Source organism: Bombina bombina, chromosome 3 (assembly GCF_027579735.1).
Source record: "Bombina bombina isolate aBomBom1 chromosome 3, aBomBom1.pri, whole genome shotgun sequence".
Classification (NCBI taxonomy): Eukaryota; Metazoa; Chordata; class Amphibia; order Anura; family Bombinatoridae; genus Bombina; species Bombina bombina.
Genome location: NC_069501.1, coordinates 625,687,752 through 625,707,990, shown reverse-complemented (window position 1 = coordinate 625,707,990; position 20,239 = coordinate 625,687,752). Strand labels below are relative to the sequence as shown.

Sequence of the window (20,239 nt, the reverse complement as noted above, 5' to 3'; positions counted from 1 at the left end):
TCCAACGCCCAGGGATCCTGAACATCTCTTGCCCACGCCTGGGCAAAGAGTGAAAGTCTGCCCCCTACTAGATCCGTTACCGGATAGGGGGTCGTTCCTTCATGCTGTCTTAGAGGCAGCAGCAGGCTTTTTGACCTGCTTACCTTTTTTCCAGGTCTGGTTTGGTCTCCAGACCGTCTTGGATTGAGCAAAAGTTCCCTCTTGTTTATTATTAGAGGAAGTTGATGCCGCACCTGCCTTGAAGTTTCGAAAGGCACGAAAATTAGACTGTTTGGCCCTAAATTTGGACCTGTCCTGAGGAAGGGCACAACCTTTTCCTCCCGTGATATCAGCAATAATCTCCTTCAAACCAGGCCCGAATAGGGTCTGCCCCTTGAAGGGAATGTTAAGTAGCTTAGATTTTAAAGTCACGTCAGCTGACCATGATTTAAGCCATAGCGCTCTGCGCGCCTGTATAGCAAAACCAGAATTCTTAGCCGTTAGTTTATTCAAATGAACAATGGCATCATAAATAAAATAATTGGCTAGCTTAAGTGCTCTAAGTTTGCCAAGTATGTCATCCAATGGAGTCTCTACCTGTAAAGCCTCTTCCAGTGACTCAAACCAGTACGCCGCAGCAGCAGTGACAGGGGCAATGCATGCAATGGGCTGTAGGATAAAACCTTGTTGAATAAATATTTTCCTAAGGTAACCTTCTAATTTTTTATCCATTGGCTCTAAAAAAGCACAACTGTCCTCGACAGGGATAGTAGTACGCTTTGCTAGAGTAGAAACTGCTCCCTCCACCTTAGGGACTGTCTGCCATAAGTCCCGTGTGGTGGCGTCTATTGGAAAACATTTTTCTAAAAATAGGAGGGGAAGAGAACGGCACACCTGGTCTATCCCATTCCTTATTAATAATTTCTGTAAACCTTTTAGGTATTGGAAAAACATCAGTACACACCGGCACTGCAAAGCATTTATCCAGTCTACAAAATTTCTCTGGCACTGCAATGGTATCACAGTCATTCAGAGCAGCTAAAACCTCCCTAAGTAACACGCGGAGGTGTTCAAGCTTAAATTTAAATGTAGAAATATTAGAATCAGGTATCTTTCCTGAGTCATTAACATCACCCACTGACTGAAGCTCTCCTTCCTCAGCTTCTGCATATTGTGAGGCAGTATCAGACATGGTTCTTAAAGCGTCAGTATGCTCTGCATTTTGTCTCACCCCAGAGCTATCTCGCTAACCTGTAAGTTCAGGTAGTCTGGCTAATACCGCTGACAGTGTATTATCCATGACTGCCGCCATGTCTTGTAAAGTAAACGCTATGGGCGCCCTAGATGTACTTGGCGCCATTTGAGCTTGAGTCCCTTGGGCGGTAGTCAAAGGGTCTGACACGTGGGGAGAGTTAGTCGGCATAACTTTCCCCTCGTCAGATTCCTCTGGTGATAATTTTTTTAAAAACAGAATATGATCTTTATTGCATAAAATGAAATCAGTACATTTGGTACACATTCTAAGAGGGGGTTCCACCATGGCTTTTAAACATAATGAACAAGGAGTTTCTTATATGTCAGACATGTTTATACAGACTAGCAATGAGACTAGCAAGCTTGGAAAACACTTTAAATCAAGTTAACAAGCAAATATAAAAAACGGTACTGTGCCTTTAAGAGAAACAAATTTTGTCAGAATTTGAAAAACAGTGAAAAAATGCAGTAAATCAAACAAAATTTTTACAGTGTATGTAATAGGCTAGCAGAGCATTGCATCCACTTGCAAATGGATGATTAACCCCTTAGTTCAAAAAACGGATTCAAAAAACGAAATAGACGTTTTTTTTTTGTTTTTTTTACAGTCACAACCAACTGCCACAGCAAGCTGTGGTCCTACCTTCCCCAATAAACGACTTTGGAAAGCCTTTGAGCCCTTTAGAGATGTCCTATAGCATACAGGGGACTCCTGAGGGAAGCTGGATGTCACAGTTTGTAATTTCAACTGCACCAACTGTAACTTTTATACTACAACAATGGAAAGCCTCAGTAAAACTGTTTCTAGTCAAAATTTAAGCCAGCCATGTGGAAAAAACTAGGCCCCAATAAAGTTTTATCACCAATGCATATATAAAAACGATTAAACATGCCAGCAAACGTTTATATTGCAATATCATAAGGGTATTACCCCTGGGAGTAAGCATGATACCAGTCGTTATTAAATCACTGTATTCAGGCTTAACTTACATTAATCCGGTATCAGCAGCATTTTCTAGTGTTTTCCATCTCTAGAAAAAATTATAACTGCACATACCTGATAGCAGAATAAACTGCACGCCATTCTCTCGCTGAAGTTACCTCATCTGTGTAATCCCCTCAGACATATGTGAGAATAGCAATGGATCTTAGTTACAACCTGCTAAGATCATAGAAACCTCAGGCAGATTCTTCTTCTATTTACTGCCTGAGATAAAATAGCACAACTCCGGTACTATTTAAAAATAACAAACTTTTGATTGAAGAAAATAAACTAACTATATTTAACCACTCTCTCCTACAACATCCTTTTTGCTTGTTGAGAGTTGCAAGAGAATGACTGGGTATGACAGTTAGGGGAGGAGCTATATTACAGCTCTGCTGTGGGTGTCCTCTTGCAACTTCCTGTTGGGAATGAGAATATCCCACAAGTAATGGATGATCCGTGGACTGGATACACCTTACAAGAGAAATATTACATTATGAGTACATTTTTTTACGTTAACAGCTCTTAATTTTAAAAAAAAATATTTTTTGTCATCGTTGTTATTTAACAAAAAAACACCCTGTTCTGTACAGTGAGAATGTACATTTTTGGCAAGGTGGTAGCGGCTATATTCTCTCAATAGAACACAAAAATACTTAAAAATAAAAAAAAAGAAATTAATTGAGCAAACATGTCCAGAATGCCCATCATGCCCCTATTCAAATCACATTAAGAGTGATTATCACATATCACAATGGTTGCAAAACATAAGAACAAAGATATTAATCCAAACGTCTCTAATGTTAAATCTTGTTTGGATTGTGAATTTGTATTCTGACAACATAACCCTAACTAACAAATCCACTTTTTTTGTGAGGGTTTTCCATTGAAAACTAATTTACAGCTGAAGCCTTTTATTGTCAACAGACATTTGGAATTGCGATCACTCAAAAAAATGCTGACAATATAGGCTGATAGCAAAACTCAAATAAAGCTCAAAGATTGTGATCATCAACATTATTAGCAAGGAGCAGTAATAAACAAGAATGTTTCTTTATATTTGCTAAATGTAATATCTGCCTCACCTATGCTAAGATGAAAAAAAGCCATAGGATTACATTAAGATGCCACTAATAAAAACCCTTTTTAATTCCCTGGCACAATATATTCTCATTTAATACTCTTCAGCTCCTTACAAAACACACATCTAAGTGTTATGACTAAAGTGTTGTGACCCACTGGTAATAAAGCAATATGTGTACCTGCCCAACTCCAGGAGGAGCTCACTCATCCAGTCTGACTGGGTTTAGATGTGGGACCCACCCAGGGGAGGAACCAAGAAGGAGTGAGAAAAATTCATTGTGTGGAGAGTGAAGCTTGAGGAAGCCGCAGAAAGAGAGAGACACAAGCAAGGGGGGCCATGTGTGGACCAAGTAAGTGATTTTATTTGTACAGATATAAACTTGCACTTGCAGGCTGCATTGGTACTAGGGCTTCAGATGATGTCCTATACCAGTGCAATGATAGATATTGCAACATGCTGTATTATCATGATATACAAAGGAGAATCACAACATCCTGTCACTTCAGTATATGGCTCCATTCCAATCCATTAGAATTTATTTGCAAAAAAAAACATTCTATGGATACCCAGGGGATTTTTTTATAATCCAGTACTAAAGAGCTTAAGTCGGAATTAATACGTCTCCACCCAAATTTAATAAAGTATTTCAAGACAACATCTAAATAAACATACAAAAACTATAAAAAACAGGCATATCGCAATCTGCCCATGGGTGGTTTTTACATGTGTTTGTGGACTTATACCTGGTCAAGAAAGTGGTTAAAGATAAACAACCAAAGTAAAAGTAAACATTGCACTAAATAATTCATTATTGATAGTGAAGATGAAGTAATGTTCTTTCATTTAACCCTTAAGGGTGTGTGCAAATAATAATTTCCTATAAACACTCTCACATACATTCTCTCTCACACATATTCTCTCACACACACACTCTCTCTCTCACACACACATTCTCTCTCTCTCTCTCACACACACTCTCTCTCTCTAACACACACACACACACACAAGGACACTCACTCTTTCACACACAGACTTACACACTCACAAAGACACTGACAAACACAAAGATACACACAAACTCTGACTCCACAGATAAGCATCATGTAGGAGATTATCACTCAGTAAGAAGAACAATACTAGTACAGTACTACTAGGCAGCGTATATATTTGCACCACATATACTACCAAACCTGACTAAGCTTGAAACCCGGGCACACAAATGGAATCCCAGACTGTCTGAGTCATTCCCGGACAGATGGCAAAACTAGACTGTTTCCACAAATGCATTTCAAAACCTAGTGTCAAATTAGTTATTTTAGCAGTTTCTAATGGATTGGAAAAGGTTGCAATTTGAAAAGCGATACAATGAACTTTGCACAGGAATTGTGATGGATTGGAATATATTTAATTCATCATCTGTTTTTGTTGTTCCCATAATTTTGCCAGTAATTTACTCAGACCTGGACAATATGTATAAAATATATTTCTTTTCAGGATATCTTCTAGTGACATTGAAACATACAACACTGGAGAAGTACTCTTTAATTGGGTGACTCACAGGAATATGATAACTGGTTAATCCAGTTGTTAAAAGTGATACCTTTATACATCTATAAAAGTGGTATCACGTAGATACTTTAAACAAAATAGGTATTACCATGTTCAAGGGTCAATGTTTCCATGGATCCTTTGCAGCAGGTGACCCATGATTCTACATAGAACATTTTGTTAATAATTACAATTTGTTTATCCAAATGTTAGTCAAACTAAAATGTAAAATATTTGTATAGATTTAGAAACTACCCTTAACTTTACTTTCTATAACATATCGGACTAGATTACAAGTGGCGTGCTAAATGTTGAGCGCTAGCGAAAAGCAGTTTATCACGGCTGTTTGTGCTCGTCGGAAGTAGCTCATGTATTCCACGTTGAAAGTAAACACAATTGCTTGAGCGCACTTGATTTTAACTGTGACACAAATTAAACACGTGTAAAATAACATCAAAAATACATTTAAAAGTATTGTTCCAATTATAATAGCACTGTCTAATAAAAAATTGCACAAAAAGTTAGGAAGTTTCTAAGATATGAGGTCTTAAGTGTTAGAAAAAAAATGGACTGCAAAGGGCTTTAACATTGAGATACATACACATATATGTCTAAAGAAATATATGTATGTAATTTGTGTATATACTGTATATACAGTAAATATATCTATATATACTGTATATACTGTATATATGTGTGTACATATGTATTTGTATGTAACATATACATAAATAAATATGTTTACACATATAAACATTTATATAAGTGCATTGGAGCCCTTTGCAGTCAAGTAGATGAAAAAAATGTAAAATTCTATTTATGCAATATTCATATTTAATAAAGTGTTTAACTATGTATATACTGTAAGTGTATGTTCTTCACATAGGAGAATCATTTTTAAGTTTAAGTATTTATAAATAGACTAGGCGATAAGCCTGCCCAGAGGGCAGTCTATGTTTAAAAAATACAAACCCCCAAGCTAAAGTTACAAAAAAAAAAAAAGGAAAATTACAGAAAAACAAAACTATCCAAAATAAAAAATCTAAACCTAAACTAATACCCCTATAAAAATAAAAAATCGAAGGGGGGGCGGAGTTAACCGCCAACAGGGATAGACGTGCTTGAGGAGAGCTCCTGCAGCTAAATCCCTAAAAGTGCACAATTTAACGTATTTCTGCCTATATTTGGGGGTACTCTGGACATACTCTAGCCCACAATAACAGCCTCTTCCCCCTTATATAAAATTTGGGGGCCTTTGTAAAACTTTGTGACACTTTGAGACATCCGGTGCCCTAATCGTGTCTCTGCTGCCGCTCTGCCCTAACGTAGTGCTCCCTGCTAGCTCCGGAGGGTCGGGGATCCGCTCCGGAGCAGAAGACTGCCAATTGCTCACCAGCCAAGGGACCAGTTAGACGGCTGCACTTGCGACCGGAGTCTGAGCCGCATCACCCTTCTCGCCGCCCCGCTGGAGGACAGTCCTTCCTGTGGACCACCTACCCAGCCTCACGGACCATCACCCCGGGAGTGACATACCTTGGCCCAGGTCCTACGGGCTCCCACTTGCTGCCCGGTCACACCGGGACCCTGCGCGCCTGAACTATTTTGGGCGCGAAGATCTGCCATCTTAGTTGCGGCCTGCCCGGGAGGGCTTTCAGGGCCTCACACACCCAGCTACTTGCGGCCTCACCTACCTACAACCCTCCGGTCTTACAGAAGGCGCCCCTGCTGTATTCCTGGACTACCGGGGAATAGGAGACTCTACAGCTATAAAAGCAGTTACGGTGGCAGCCTCTGGACCTGAACCGCTTCAGCCCACCAGCACAAGGGGAAGGTGAGTCAATCCCATCTTAAGCACTCACAGCCTGGGGGTTATCTTAGACGGACATCCACCCCTCTTGCCCTCCTCCCGCCTCTCCTGAGGCCACTTATAAAACGGGCTACCTGTTATTATCTTGCCTGGAGGGCCCCAAGACCTACACATCCTAACTTACTTAGGCCCTTCTGCAGCACCACAAGGCCCATAGGGCTAGAGCCCCTCTCTTTGCTACCCTACAGTAGCCCTACCTGTGCCGGGACATTCTACAGCCAGTGTTGTTGCATTCACCTATGAGAGCATAAGTAAGCTCTACACTTTGAACTGTAACTGTATCTACTATCTAAGTAAGACCCTCTCTGAACTTGTTTCACTGCATCTCTGGGGACTGCTTTATTCTGCCTGCAGGGAAAAGAGCACAGCATAGAGCCTCAGGATCTAAAGTTCAGGACACTGTGGCCAACTTATTCTCCCCAGATCTCCTGTCCACCTGACAGGTAGCCCCACTGTGCCCTGCTGCATGTATCCTCAAGCTAGGAAGAAAAATTTACAAACCTGAGGGGCTGCAGTCACAGTAAACCTACTTTCCCAGCTCTGCCTAAAAGAGTCCTTAGTGTGACCCTCTGAACACATTAACCTGTCCCATTAATTGGTGACACTGTTGCTGCTGCGTCAGCCTATGTGCCTTTGGGCTCTATGCTCAGAGTGGAGTGTTGTTACTTTTATCTGCCCTACTAATGCTTGCTTCTCTTCACAGGTTCTATTTACTGTGTTAATCTATGTGGATGCCTTCTGTTTATTAAGCATATGTCTATTTAACTCCTCTTTGCTGCTCTCAATCTGCATTTCCATATTTGTACTGATACTGTGGTTTTAGGTTATACTTAGGAACATACTTAAGCCAGCCTAGCAGTTAGTGTACTCTCACATTCCTGGCCCACCCCAGTGGCGCGCTGGTCATTTCCACCTATCATTTACCATAAAACACCCCCCCCTCCCCCCCCCCCCCTATACTAAGCTTAGTGATAACCCATTAGCCTTGGCCTCGGATTGCTTAATCCCCAACACTCGGGGCGTAGTGCTCCCCATCATTTTTATACTAGTTATCTGTTAGGGCCTTTGCTACCTAGAGTTGATCTAAACTTTAAAGCATACTGCTGTGTATACTTATTGCTCTGTGTTTTGGTGTTAGTGCTGTGGGTCCCGCTACACGGGACGGGCTGCATTGACCCCCCCCCCCCGCGCCTCCTCCGCTCCGACCCAGCCTGTCTGGGTTGGTCACCTCCACTTCCCCTTTTCTCTTCCTATTGGTCGTATCCCCCTCCCCGAGGTGCGTGGGGGCTCTTTGGAGTCATCAACACTGCTGAGGTGTAGTACTATGTGCTAGGTGTCATTCCTCATGAGGACAGTGCGAGCCCCGCTCTTACAATATACCATATATTGCTAATGTCTCACCCAGGTATTGAAATTTAACCCTGCTTTCTCTCTAAGTTTAGTCCAGGGTCTCAAGGACTTCTCTGTAGATACATGGTCAGGGTGGGCCTTGTCTCCACCATACCGACATACTCCTTGGTCTCTTTTCACCATCAATCATGTCACACTCAGCTAGAAAAAACACCAAGACCCAAGCGGCCTCGAAGCAGACTGTCCTAGACCATTTCTCTCAGCCGTGCAAGAAACCTCCCTCTGTGAGCAAGGACATTAGCGACCCAGAATCTCAAGATGAGGGTTCGCAATCAAGTTCTCAGTCTGTTGCACATCTCAACCACTACATCACCGAAAGTACTCTTCAGAAACTCCTCGCAGCTCAGACTAAATCTATCACTACTGAGATTCAGAGAAGTTCGGCTGAACTTAAAAAGGAAATTCAAGAAATAGGAGATAGGGTTGACTCCCTCGAGCGGCAACAAGACGATCTGGCTACAGATAATTCAAACCTTCTGGCCTACGCAGAAAATCTTGCCGAACAAATCTCCCAGCTGGAGCTGAAGCTGGCAGATGTGGAGGACAGAGCTAGGAGGAACAACATAAGATTTAGAGGCATACCTGAGACGGTAAACACGGGAGGTCTACAGGAATTTCTCACAGCTTTGTTCACCGAATACCTGGGACCCCTAGAAAGCAACATGCATGCTATGGAGAGGGCCCACAGGGCTCTTCGGCCACGTTCAGTATCATCAGACAGGCCGAGAGATGTGGTCGTCTGCTTCCACTATTTTACCTTCAAAGACCGGTTGATGCAGGCAGCATACAACAGACCTACTTTGCCTGATAATCTCAAAGACATCCAACTCTTACCTGACCTCTCCTCACATACCTTACAACAACGAAAGCTCTATGCTCCAATTACTACTCAGCTGAGGAAAGCAGGGATCAAATATAGGTGGGGATTCCCCACCAAGCTGATTGTGACTAAGGACAATCAAACCCACACAGTCTCTTCACCTTCTATGGGAGGCACTCTACTAGCTAACTGGGGACTCCAAGCTGCCCCCAGCAACCAGCAAGAGTCACGCTCCAGATTAAGGGTCACAGCCCCTGAATGGTCTGTCAGAGAACAAAGACCAAAGCGGTCAAAACCGAACCCCCCTGACCACACCCTGAGGCCTCAAGCCTCACCCACTTGAGACTGTCAGCATGCATTTCAATACCACTGTCTGGTTCATATACTGTGATTTGTTTCCATCCTCAATATTTGTTGTAACTAATTTAAGTTAGAGTTCCAGTTGATATATATGGTTAATTAGCTATTATGTGTTTTTCTTGCAGTTGAGCGGGGCTAATTGCACTAGTCCCTTTATCTTTTAGACACGGTTGACTCCCCCCCAATTTCTGGTGCCCATCCTAGGGTCCCACATAGGTGGACTACTTCCACTTGCTATCCCTCATCCTCCATCCCCTACTCCAACCAACCTTTAACCCTACCCTTTTCTCCTCCCCCCCCCCTCAGGAATCCTAAATGGCCTCCCTTAGATTCCTCACCCATAATGTCAGAGGCCTCAACACTGTAGGCAAGAGATGCCTTCTATCACGTTCCCTCCGCCACCACGGAGCGGACATAGCCTTCCTTCAGGAGACGCACCTCCCAGCGGACTCCTCCCCCCCCCACATCTCCAAGGACTTCCCAGTATTTGAGGCGGCTTCCTTCACAAAGAAGGCCAGAGGAGTGGCCGTCCTAATTCATAAAAGAGTAGCTTACGAGCCCCTCTTCATTTTCAGAGATCCTCAGGCTAGATACCTCATCCTTATATGTAATTTAGATCATGTCACATATACCCTTGTTTCGGTCTATCTTCCAAACTCACTTCAACCCAGATACCTCAGGAAGGTCCTTCTCCATGTGGAGAAGGTTAAACAAGGCAGAGTTATCCTTGCTGGTGACCTGAACATGGTATGGGATGAGAAGATGGATAGGAAAACAGGCCCCTCTAAGAGACTCCCCCCCAATCACGACCCTACCAGTCGTAGGTTCCGGGAACTTATTTGCCAGTTCACGTATTTTGACATTTGGAGGTCCCTACATCCTCTAGATAAAGATTTCACCCACTTTTCCCACCCTCACTCTACACACTCTAGGCTTGATTACTTTTTCTGCCACCTAACTGACCTAGAACTGGTCCGTGCCGTAAATATACACCTTACCCCGTGGTCAGACCACGACCTTATCACCTTAGACATTGACTCTAGTCACACTACTAAAACCAGAGCCCCTTGGAGACTGCCACACCATCTCCTTTCGGATGTCCCGTTTAGAGAAGAGATCAGGAAAGAGATCTGCTTCACCCTCCAGACCAATGATACCCCAGAAGTTAGCGAGAATACTATATGGGGGGCATTTAAGGCTACTCTACGAGGCCTTTTCATCCGTAAGCAGGCTCATCTCAGGAGACAGGCAGGCCTTTCCCTCTCCCAAGCACATAGCAGACTGCAGGTACTCGAAACCCAAAGGCGGACCCCTGACTCGGTAACCCACAAAACTGAGGTGGAAGACCTTAGGCGGCACATTTGCCAATTAGAATTCCGTAAAACACAATCCAATCTCCTTCGGCTGAAACACCTCCTATACTCCAAGGGCAATAAAGCAGACTCTTTACTAGCCAATAAAATCAGACAGCGTGCAGGTGCCACTCGTATTCATGAAATCAAACAGGGCGGCCGTTCAGTCCGACTTCCTTCCCAGATTGGCCAACAGTTCCATCAGTTCTACTCTGAACTTTACAATATAGGCAATACAGCGGCGATAGGGAAAGCCCCCTCGGAAAACATAGATTCCTTTCTTCACTCCCTTGAGCTTCCCACCCTTGATGACTCCCATAAAGAGTGCATTGACTCCCCGATTACTAGCCAGGAGGTTAAATTGGTTATTAAAAAACTAAAATCTCTTAAAGCCCCTGGACCTGATGGCTTCACGGCCATTTTCTACAAGACATACCTAACAGAACTCGTCCCTATGCTTACCAGATTTTTCAACAATGCTATGTCCACAGGGAAAATCGACAGGGAATTCCTTGAGGCCTCCATCATCACCATTCCCAAACCCAATAAAGATCCTACCCTTTGTGCTAGCTACCGACCCATTTCACTCATCAATACCGATGTTAAGATATACGCCAAAATACTGGCTAATCGGCTAGCAAAATTGCTTCCAACACTGATTGACCCAGACCAGGTCGGGTTCATACCAGGGAGAGAAGGCCCTGATAACACCAGGAGGCTACTTAACATACTCCTAGAGGCCAAGAGACTGAATAGGCCACTTGCGGTGCTCTCCCTGGATGCCGAGACGGCCTTCGACCGCGTCAGATGGGAATATCTCTGGCGGGTCTTAGAGAACTTCCAGTTCCCTACGCGTATTATTCTAGCAATCAAAGCTTTATATTCCTCCCCAGTGGCTTTAGTGAGAGGACTGGGGTTTGACCCCACTCCCTTTCCTATATCTAATGGCACCCTTCTGGGTTGCCCCCTTTCCCAGATTTTGTTCACACTGGCCATGGAGTCTCTGGCTGCGGCCATCAGGACAGATAACAAGATTTCGGGAATCACCCTACACGGTACGGTCCATAAAGTAGCCCTATTTGCAGACGATACTACCTTATTCTTTTCCACACCCTTACGAGAGATACCAAGACTCTTGTCTCTCCTAGAGACATTTAGCTCCCTGTCGTACTATAAATTAAATCACTCGAAATCCGAATTATTCACCTCTGGGTTTCCCGAGGAGGTCTCCAAAAACTTATGTAAAAAATATAAGTTTATCCCCAGCCATAAGTATGTATCCCATCTCGGTGTTAAGTTATCCAATTCTCTCCCCCAAATTCTTGAAGATAACCTCAAACCACTTTTGACCGAACTAAGGTCCCTGCCCTCACGTTGGAACTTCAAATGTGTATCCTGGTTAGGACGCATAGCAGCTCTAAAAATGAGCTATCTCCCTAAACTCACATATGCCCTCCGCTGTCTACCATTAAGAGTTCCCAGAACTCTTTTAGTTCAGTTCCAGAGCGCCTGTACCAAATACATTTGGCAGGGTAAACCCCCTAGAGTTGCTCATAATGTCCTGCAATACCCTAAAATACACGGCGGGGTTGCTTCTCCCTCTATTTTTAGGTATGCGGATGCCGCTATGCTCACTCATATCTCTCAATGGGGTGTCAAGGACTCAGACAGCAAATGGAGGTCTATTGAGCAAGCCTCCCTACCATATAACCTCACGTTAAGGGACCTAATATGGACGCCACCCCATTGCAGAAGGAACCTGGGCGCCTCTAACCCGATTATAAAGGAATGCCTGGCTGCCTGGGACCGCCTAAGGCATAACCCCAAGGTAGCCCCTCATCCTTCCCCAATTACCTCCTTAACTGGCCTTCTGTCCGGTTTACCGGACTCCCATCCGAACGCTTGGGCTCGGCTGGGTATTATGAAGGTGGGAGACCTATGGTCAACCCCGCCACATACAACTTTTTCCCCCTACACCCAACTCAGCATAACTCCATCTACGCCTTTGTATATGAAATTTGAATACTCCAGAGTTACTAGTTTCTTATTTAGGTGGGGTTTCAAACCATCTCTATCTCGACAGCTTACCACCTTACACTATTCCCTTATGGAAGGCGCTGCCCCAGTTGACAAAGCCCAGCATATTCTAAAATGGGAACGGAAGTTAGACTTTACGAAACCCTCTTTAGAGTGGCAATGCACGCTCCTTTTCACAAAGAAAACCCTTCATTGCATCACCATCCTTGAAACCTACATTAAAGTGCTCACACACTGGTATTATGTCCCAGCTAGGCTTGCAAAAATCTTTCCAGAGGCCTCCCCCACTTGTTGGAGAAACTGCTCGCACATAGGAGATATGATCCACATTTGGTGGAGCTGTCCCAGACTTAAACCTCTCTGGAACAAATGTTTCTCTACACTAACCAGTTTTGGTATTAACCTATCCAGAACTCCCGAGACGGCCCTGTTTCACTTAGGTGTTTGTAAATTACCCAAACATTATGGTGCACTTTGTATTTACCTTCTATCAGCAGTTAAACTTAATATAGCGAGATCTTGGAAAAGATCCCTTCCCCCAGCCTGGTCGGATATTATATCCACCATGGCATACATGTACTCTATGGAGAAGAGTATCTACTATGCCTCGGGTAGGATTGATTTCTTTGAACTGATCTGGTCCGATTGGAAAAACAGTTTTGATACCCTCTGGCTCCCCACCTTCGAAACCTAAATGGCAGTACATCCCTAACCACATGAGCAGTAGATCTGACCTCACCCTTACAAATCTGTACTAACCCCCCCTCTTGAAGTCATCTTAGTGTATCTTCCTACCCCCTCCCTCTTGATGATAGCCTATGTCCGGACACTGACTCACTTTTCATTGAAATTTACTTTATGTCTGTATTGATTACGTAAATGCTATGATATTTGTTGTATTTGTACTTGATGTACGATTGTCTCGTACAGTTGTTGTATCTATTTCACTTTTATTTCAACAAAAATCAATAAAAATTACAAAAAAAAAAAAAAAATCTCCCCAAAATAAAAACATCCCCTAATCTAATACTAAACTACCAATAGCTCTTAAAATGGCATTTTGTAGGGCATTCCCCTAACATTAAACCCCCCTAACATTAAAACCCCCCACCCACCAAACCCCCCAAAATAAAAAACCTAACACTAAAAAAAAAACTAGTTTATATTAGGGGTATTTTTATTTTGGGGGGCTTTTTTATTTTCATGTGGATTAGGTATAATATTTTTTTATTTTTGATAATTTTATTTTTTTTCTATATTGTTAGACTTTTTTTATTTTTTTGTAATTTAATGTTAGGATTTTTTATTTTAATTGTAATTTACAGGGAGTGCAGAATTATTAGGCAAGTTGTATTTTTGAGGATTAATTTTATTATTGAACAACAACCATGTTCTCAATGAACCCAAAAAACTCATTAATATCAAAGCTGAATAGTTTTGGAAGTAGTTTTTAGTTTGTTTTTAGTTATAGCTATTTTAGGGGGATATCTGTATGTGCAGGTGACTATTACTGTGCATAATTATTAGGCAACTTAACAAAAAACAAATATATACCCATTTCAATTATTTATTTTTACCAGTGAAACCAATTTAACATCTCAACATTCACAAATATACATTTCTGACATTCAAAAACAAAACAAAAACAAATCAGTGACCAATATAGCCACCTTTCTTTGCAAGGACACCCAAAAGCCTGCCATCCATGGATTCTGTCAGTGTTTTGATCTGTTCACCATCAACATTGCGTGCAGCAGCAACCACAGCCTCCCAGACACTGTTCAGAGAGGTGTACTTTTTTCCCTCCTTGTAAATCTCACATTTGATGATGGACCACAGGTTCTCAATGGGGTTCAGATCAGGTGAACAAGGAGGCCATGTCATTAGATTTTCTTCTTTTATACCCTTTCTTGCCAGCCACGCTGTGGAGTACTTGGACGCGTGTGATGGAGCATTGTCCTGCATGAAAATCATGTTTTTTTTGAAGGATGCAGACTTCTTCCTGTACCACTGCTTGAAGAAGGTGTCTTCCAGAAACTGGCAGTAGGACTGGGAGTTGAGCTTGACTCCATCCTCAACCCGAAAAGGCCCCACAAGCTCATCTTTGATGATACCAGCCCAAACCAGTACTCCACCTCCACCTTGCTGGCGTCTGAGTCGGACTGGAGCTCTCTGCCCTTTACCAATCCAGCCACGGGCCCATCCATCTGGCCCATCAAGACTCACTCTCATTTCATCAGTCCATAAAACCTTAGAAAAATCAGTCTTGAGATATTTCTTGGCCCAGTCTTGACTTTTCAGCTTGTGTGTCTTGTTCAGTGGTGGTCGTCTTTCAGCCTTTCTTAACTTGGCCATGTCTCTGAGTATTGCACACCTTGTGCTTTTGGGCACTCCAGTGATGTTGCAGCTCTGAAATATGGCCAAACTGGTGGCAAGTGGCATCTTAGCAGCTGCACGCTTGACTTTTCTCAGTTCATGGGCAGTTATTTTGCGCCTTGGTTTTTCCACACGCTTCTTGCGACCCTGTTGACTATTTTGAATGAAACGCTTGATTGTTCGATGATCACGCTTCAGAAGCTTTGCAATTTTAAGAGTGCTGCATCCCTCTGCAAGATATCTCACTATTTTTGACTTTTCTGAGCCTGTCAAGTCCTTCTTTTGACCCATTTTGCCAAAGGAAAGGAAGTTGCCTAATAATTATGCACACCTGATATAGGGTGTTGATGTCATTAGACCACACCCCTTCTCATTACAGAGATGCACATCACCTAATATGCTTAATTGGTAGTAGGCTTTTGAGCCTATACAGCTTGGAGTAAGACAACATGCATAAAGAGGATGATGTGGTCAAAATACTTATTTGCCTAATAATTCTGCACTCCCTGTAGTAGTAATTGGGGTTAATTTAGGGGGTAGAAAATAGGGGTGGGATTTGAGCACCTAGCAGATGAAGGCTAAGGTATGATAAACTGACAATAGTGTTAGTGTGTAGATAAACAATTTAATACAATCTAACAGACTAAAAGCATGGGCCCATGCACAAAAGTAAAAACCAATATAAAATACAAATAAATGGATGTTAAAATCACAGATGGATTCCCCAATAAGGTACCCAGGGAGGTGGGTAGTTTATTCCGCTAACCTTGATATCCTATATGCCTTGGAAATCCTAACTAGAAATCCTGATTTATTCTGGTGTGACTGAACTCCTCTTATAGGTTGTGACAGCAGGATATATTGTCAGTTATATTGTCAGTTTATCATACCTTAGCCTTCATCTGCTAGGCGCTCCGATCCCGCCCCTATTTTCTATGATTACTTATTTGGTATGCTAGGTACCATTTGTTCGGAGCTATAGGTATCAACGGCCCCGTCCTTGGTGCTTGATCATCTATATAGCAATATGTTAATTTAGGGGGTGTTAGGTTAGGGGGCTTAGTAATTAAATTAGTTATTTGCATTGTGGGGGGGGGTGGCGGTATAGGGGTTAATATATTAATTAGTTTTTTTGCGATGTGGAGGTTTGGTGGTTTAGGGGTTAATAGGTTAATTAGGTTTCTTGCGATGTGGGAAATTGGCGGTTTAAGAGTTAATAGGTTAAATAGATTTATTGCGATGTGGGGTCTAGCGGTTTAGGGGTTAATAGATTAATTAGGTTTATTGCGATGTGGGGGTTTGGTGGTTTAGGGGTTAATATTTTAATAATGTTATTTACGGATTAGGGGTTAATTACTTTATTGTTTTGCGATGTGGAGGTTGGCAGTTTAGGTGTTTTTTTTAATACTTTGTGCAGGAGGTTATTTTTTTTGTTATACTTCGTGTGGGTGGTTACGTGTTCTTTTTTTTAATTTCTTGCGGTCGGTTATGTGTTTTAGTTATTTCGTGCGGGCGGTTGCGTGTTCTTTTTTTTTTTAAGGCTTCAGGTTTGCCTATGTTGCATCCAGGTGGATTCCGAAAATGGCAGGGTGGTGAAAGAATCCACCAAAGGATTCTTCCAGGTGGATTCTTTTGGCTGCGCGCACAGCCAACATTCCTTTGAGGATGCGTGCGCAACTGGCAACGGCGACGGATGCATTACAAACGCGATTATAGTATAGATATTCCTAAATATCTATGTGTATATCTATACCTATATATAATTTTATATATATATATATATATATATATATATATTTATTTATTTATATATATATATATATATATATATATATATATATATAAAGTACTTTAAGGCAGGGGATTTGCACACACTATATATACCAACCAACTTCCGTGGTGCTCTGGGTAGAAAATGTAAACAAGTCAATGAACAGGTCCCGTACTCTCCGATATACATATAAACTTCTTTTATTCAAACTGTGACATTTCGGGGTGGTTAACCCCTTCCTCAGATGACCCCGAAACGTCAGTTTGAATAAAAGAAGTTTATATTATATCGGAGAGTGCGGGACCTGTTTATTGACTTTTATATATATATATATATATATATATATATATAGTACCAAATAAAAAGATATATGTAGAAATATGTATTGATGAATAAATAAAAGCTATTTTACTATGTGAAGAACACTGGAATGTGAAATATTCATATTTTCATGTCGGGTAAGCACACTTGAGAAAATTTGATTAAGTTTTCGCGCAAGTAGAGTGTTCGTTTTTTTTAGGTTGCGATATTCTAACTTCGACTTTTTACTTGTGTTGGGTTAGCACATGAGCGAAAACATTTTACTTTCAACTTGCAATAAGCATGGTACCCAATGCGCAAAAAGCTACTTCTAGCGGCGTTAGCGCAGTAGAGATAAAAAGTGCTCTACTCGTAATCTAGTCCATAGTGTATCAACTGCATGTCACACCATACAACTGTGCACTGCCATTTCTTATTGGGCCCCAGATTCTACCAACTTCCTCTCTTTTATACAACTACTTATTCAGTTGACCTTGTCTCTGTGTTAAAACTGTAGATTAAAAAACACATCAAAGAAATCTCCATTGCATAAGCCTCCAATTTATATGTCTTGCTAAAGGCCAAACAGACTGACAATCTCTAACCAATATTAAGACAAAACGCCATAAACAACTTTTTAAAAAAAAAAAATAACTAACATTATTTAGAGCTTAAATATTACCCCTGAATTATCCATACTACCCACACTGCATAAATTGAGTGGAAGTAGAATGTCATTTAATGTCTTATTTACTGTCCACACATGCTTAGAGTTCCAGTGAACCCAGACAGGACGAGGTACCCTTACACCTGTGCATGCATGAGCAAATTATGCCTGCCACAGAGTTTACTCCAGTATAAACAACGTATAGATGCGCTCAAGCCAGAAACAGAGGTTGCCTTTCCACTATTAAAATAAAAACATTTTAAGGATATACAGCATATTATTTTAACTCAAGACATAGTGCATAATTATGTTACATGGATCGAGATTGAGCTTAACGACTCCTTAACGGGATAGAAATGTTAAAATTGAGCTGTGCACAAATGCATTTCAGTTGTAAATATTTGCAATATACGTAGCAAAAATGTTTCTAGTATAAATTATTATTGTTAGTCAGCAGCATACGCACATATACTACGAGTGCCCCGCACATCAGTATTTAAACACCACACCTCAGAGAGTCAGCAGTGGCTTGTATGGCACAACTTACAGGGACACTAAACCCAAACATTTTCTTTCATGATTCAAGTAGAGAATACAATTTTAAACAACATTCCAATTTACTTCTCTTATCTAATTTGCTTCATTCTTAAGATACCCTTTGTTTAAGAAATAGCAATGCATATAGGTGAGCCAATCACACGAGGCATCTATGTGCAGCAACCAATCAGCAGCTACTGAGCCTATCTAGATATGCTTTTCAGCAAAGTATATCAAGAGAATTAAGCAAATTAGATAATACAAGTAAATTAGAAAGTTGTTTAAGTACACATGCTCTTTCTAAATCATGAAAAAAAATATGGGTTTCATGTCCCTTTAAGTCTTCACTGGGGCAATACACACTACCGCCAGCTCTATATTTACCCAGGCAATCTTACAATATTCACTGAGAAACCACCAACAATATTCACTGTAAATCGCATACGTTTTTCTCATTTGGTTTCCTCCAATGCCTTAGCAGGGAAGCTGGATCGCAACCTGTTTGGAAAGGTTCTCATGAAGTTGGGTCTAGGCCTTATTGTGAGTGGACATCTCAATTTCATTACTGGTGCCATTGTACATGGACTGGTCCTGAAACACGTGGCCAAGCTGCAAGATATATTATCACTGCAATATTCAATATCCAACATCATTACAGTGGCATCAGCCATCCTGGTAAGTGTCCCATATACATGACTGATATAATGCAGGTATTGTGATATCTCTTTTTTTTTTGGGGTGCAGTTTGCATATTATGAGACGTTTGAATGTTCTTACAGAATATACTTTAAGAATACTAGAAAATTAGAATCATTTTTTGATTCTTTGCTGCTGAGGACAGAGTTATTTTTTTTTTTTATAATCCTTGTTTTGTAACTTTTTTCTCTGAATGATTGGAACAGTGTGATGATTCTTAACACATTATCAAAAACTTTTTGTAATGTACTTTCATTTAGTCAATTACATTATATATTCCACATTCTTTATACATAGGTACACAGGTAAGCCTATGTCCACACTTTTGTCTTTTTTTAACTTTTGTATTCCCCCTGTATATACAATTTCACATCTTTATAGATATTGATTCAATGTTGATATATAACTTTATGTCAGTATATGCTCTATGTAAAGCTATATATTTCCCCTGTCTGTTCTCCTACACTGGACACTGTCTGCCTGTTACCTAAGCCCCCCTCATGATTTTTACGACACCTCCTCCTCTCCCTGCACTTTCTGTCTTCTTAGCTATTCTGTGTTTTAAGATATAATCTGTAAATTCCATTGAATTGGTCAGTATTGCTTCAGACTTGATAAAGGAAGGAACTCTTCTGAAAGCTTGTCAACTTATAAATGTATAGTGAGTCCAATAAAAAAGTATCATTGCTCAATGCAATACTCTTGTTATTTTTATATCTAAATCTCTGGACTAACACGGCTACTCCAATCAACGTATATTTATATATATATCAGAAGAGAGAGAACAGCACTCCTGAGATAGAACAAAAGCAATAATTACTTCCATGCCTGTTAATTTCTGTTGCAACTCAGGGTGCGCGTTCTTTAGCACACTATGCTTTTTCACAGAGAAAAAAATATCCTGTAGCATATCAGTCTGATCCTACCCAATAACAGTCCAGCATCGAAATGCCAGGCAATTCTTCTCTGAACAAGAGAAACAACAACCCCAGACAATCGTTTCGACCTTCTGTGGGCATTGTCAGTGAGGTGCAGTTGTATCTCTCTAAGGGCATGTGTGCAAGGAGTCCACGTCTGGTTTCCCCCATTACTCTTAGGGAGACCCAAGAGCAATTTGCATAAATATCAGAAGAGAGAGAACAGCACTCCTGAGATAGAACAAAAGCTAGAATAACTTCCATGCCTGTTCATTTCTG

At 41.3% G+C, this 20,239-nt stretch overlaps 1 protein-coding gene across 3 annotated transcripts in view; it reads left to right on the top strand.

Annotated features, from left to right (window-relative positions):
* Window positions 1-20,239, top strand: part of TMEM54 (transmembrane protein 54) — a 106,767-nt gene that overhangs the window by 25,091 nt on the left and 61,437 nt on the right. For 2 of the 3 annotated variants that reach the window (XM_053707279.1, XM_053707278.1), the window contains exons 2-3: window positions 3,495-3,651; window positions 18,826-19,022. In XM_053707279.1, the coding sequence (XP_053563254.1) occupies window positions 3,639-3,651; window positions 18,826-19,022 (210 nt within the window). In that variant the 5' untranslated portion in view covers window positions 3,495-3,638. The remainder of the gene's footprint in view (window positions 1-3,494; window positions 3,652-18,825; window positions 19,023-20,239) is intronic. The other variant, XM_053707280.1, reaches the window with a different exon arrangement.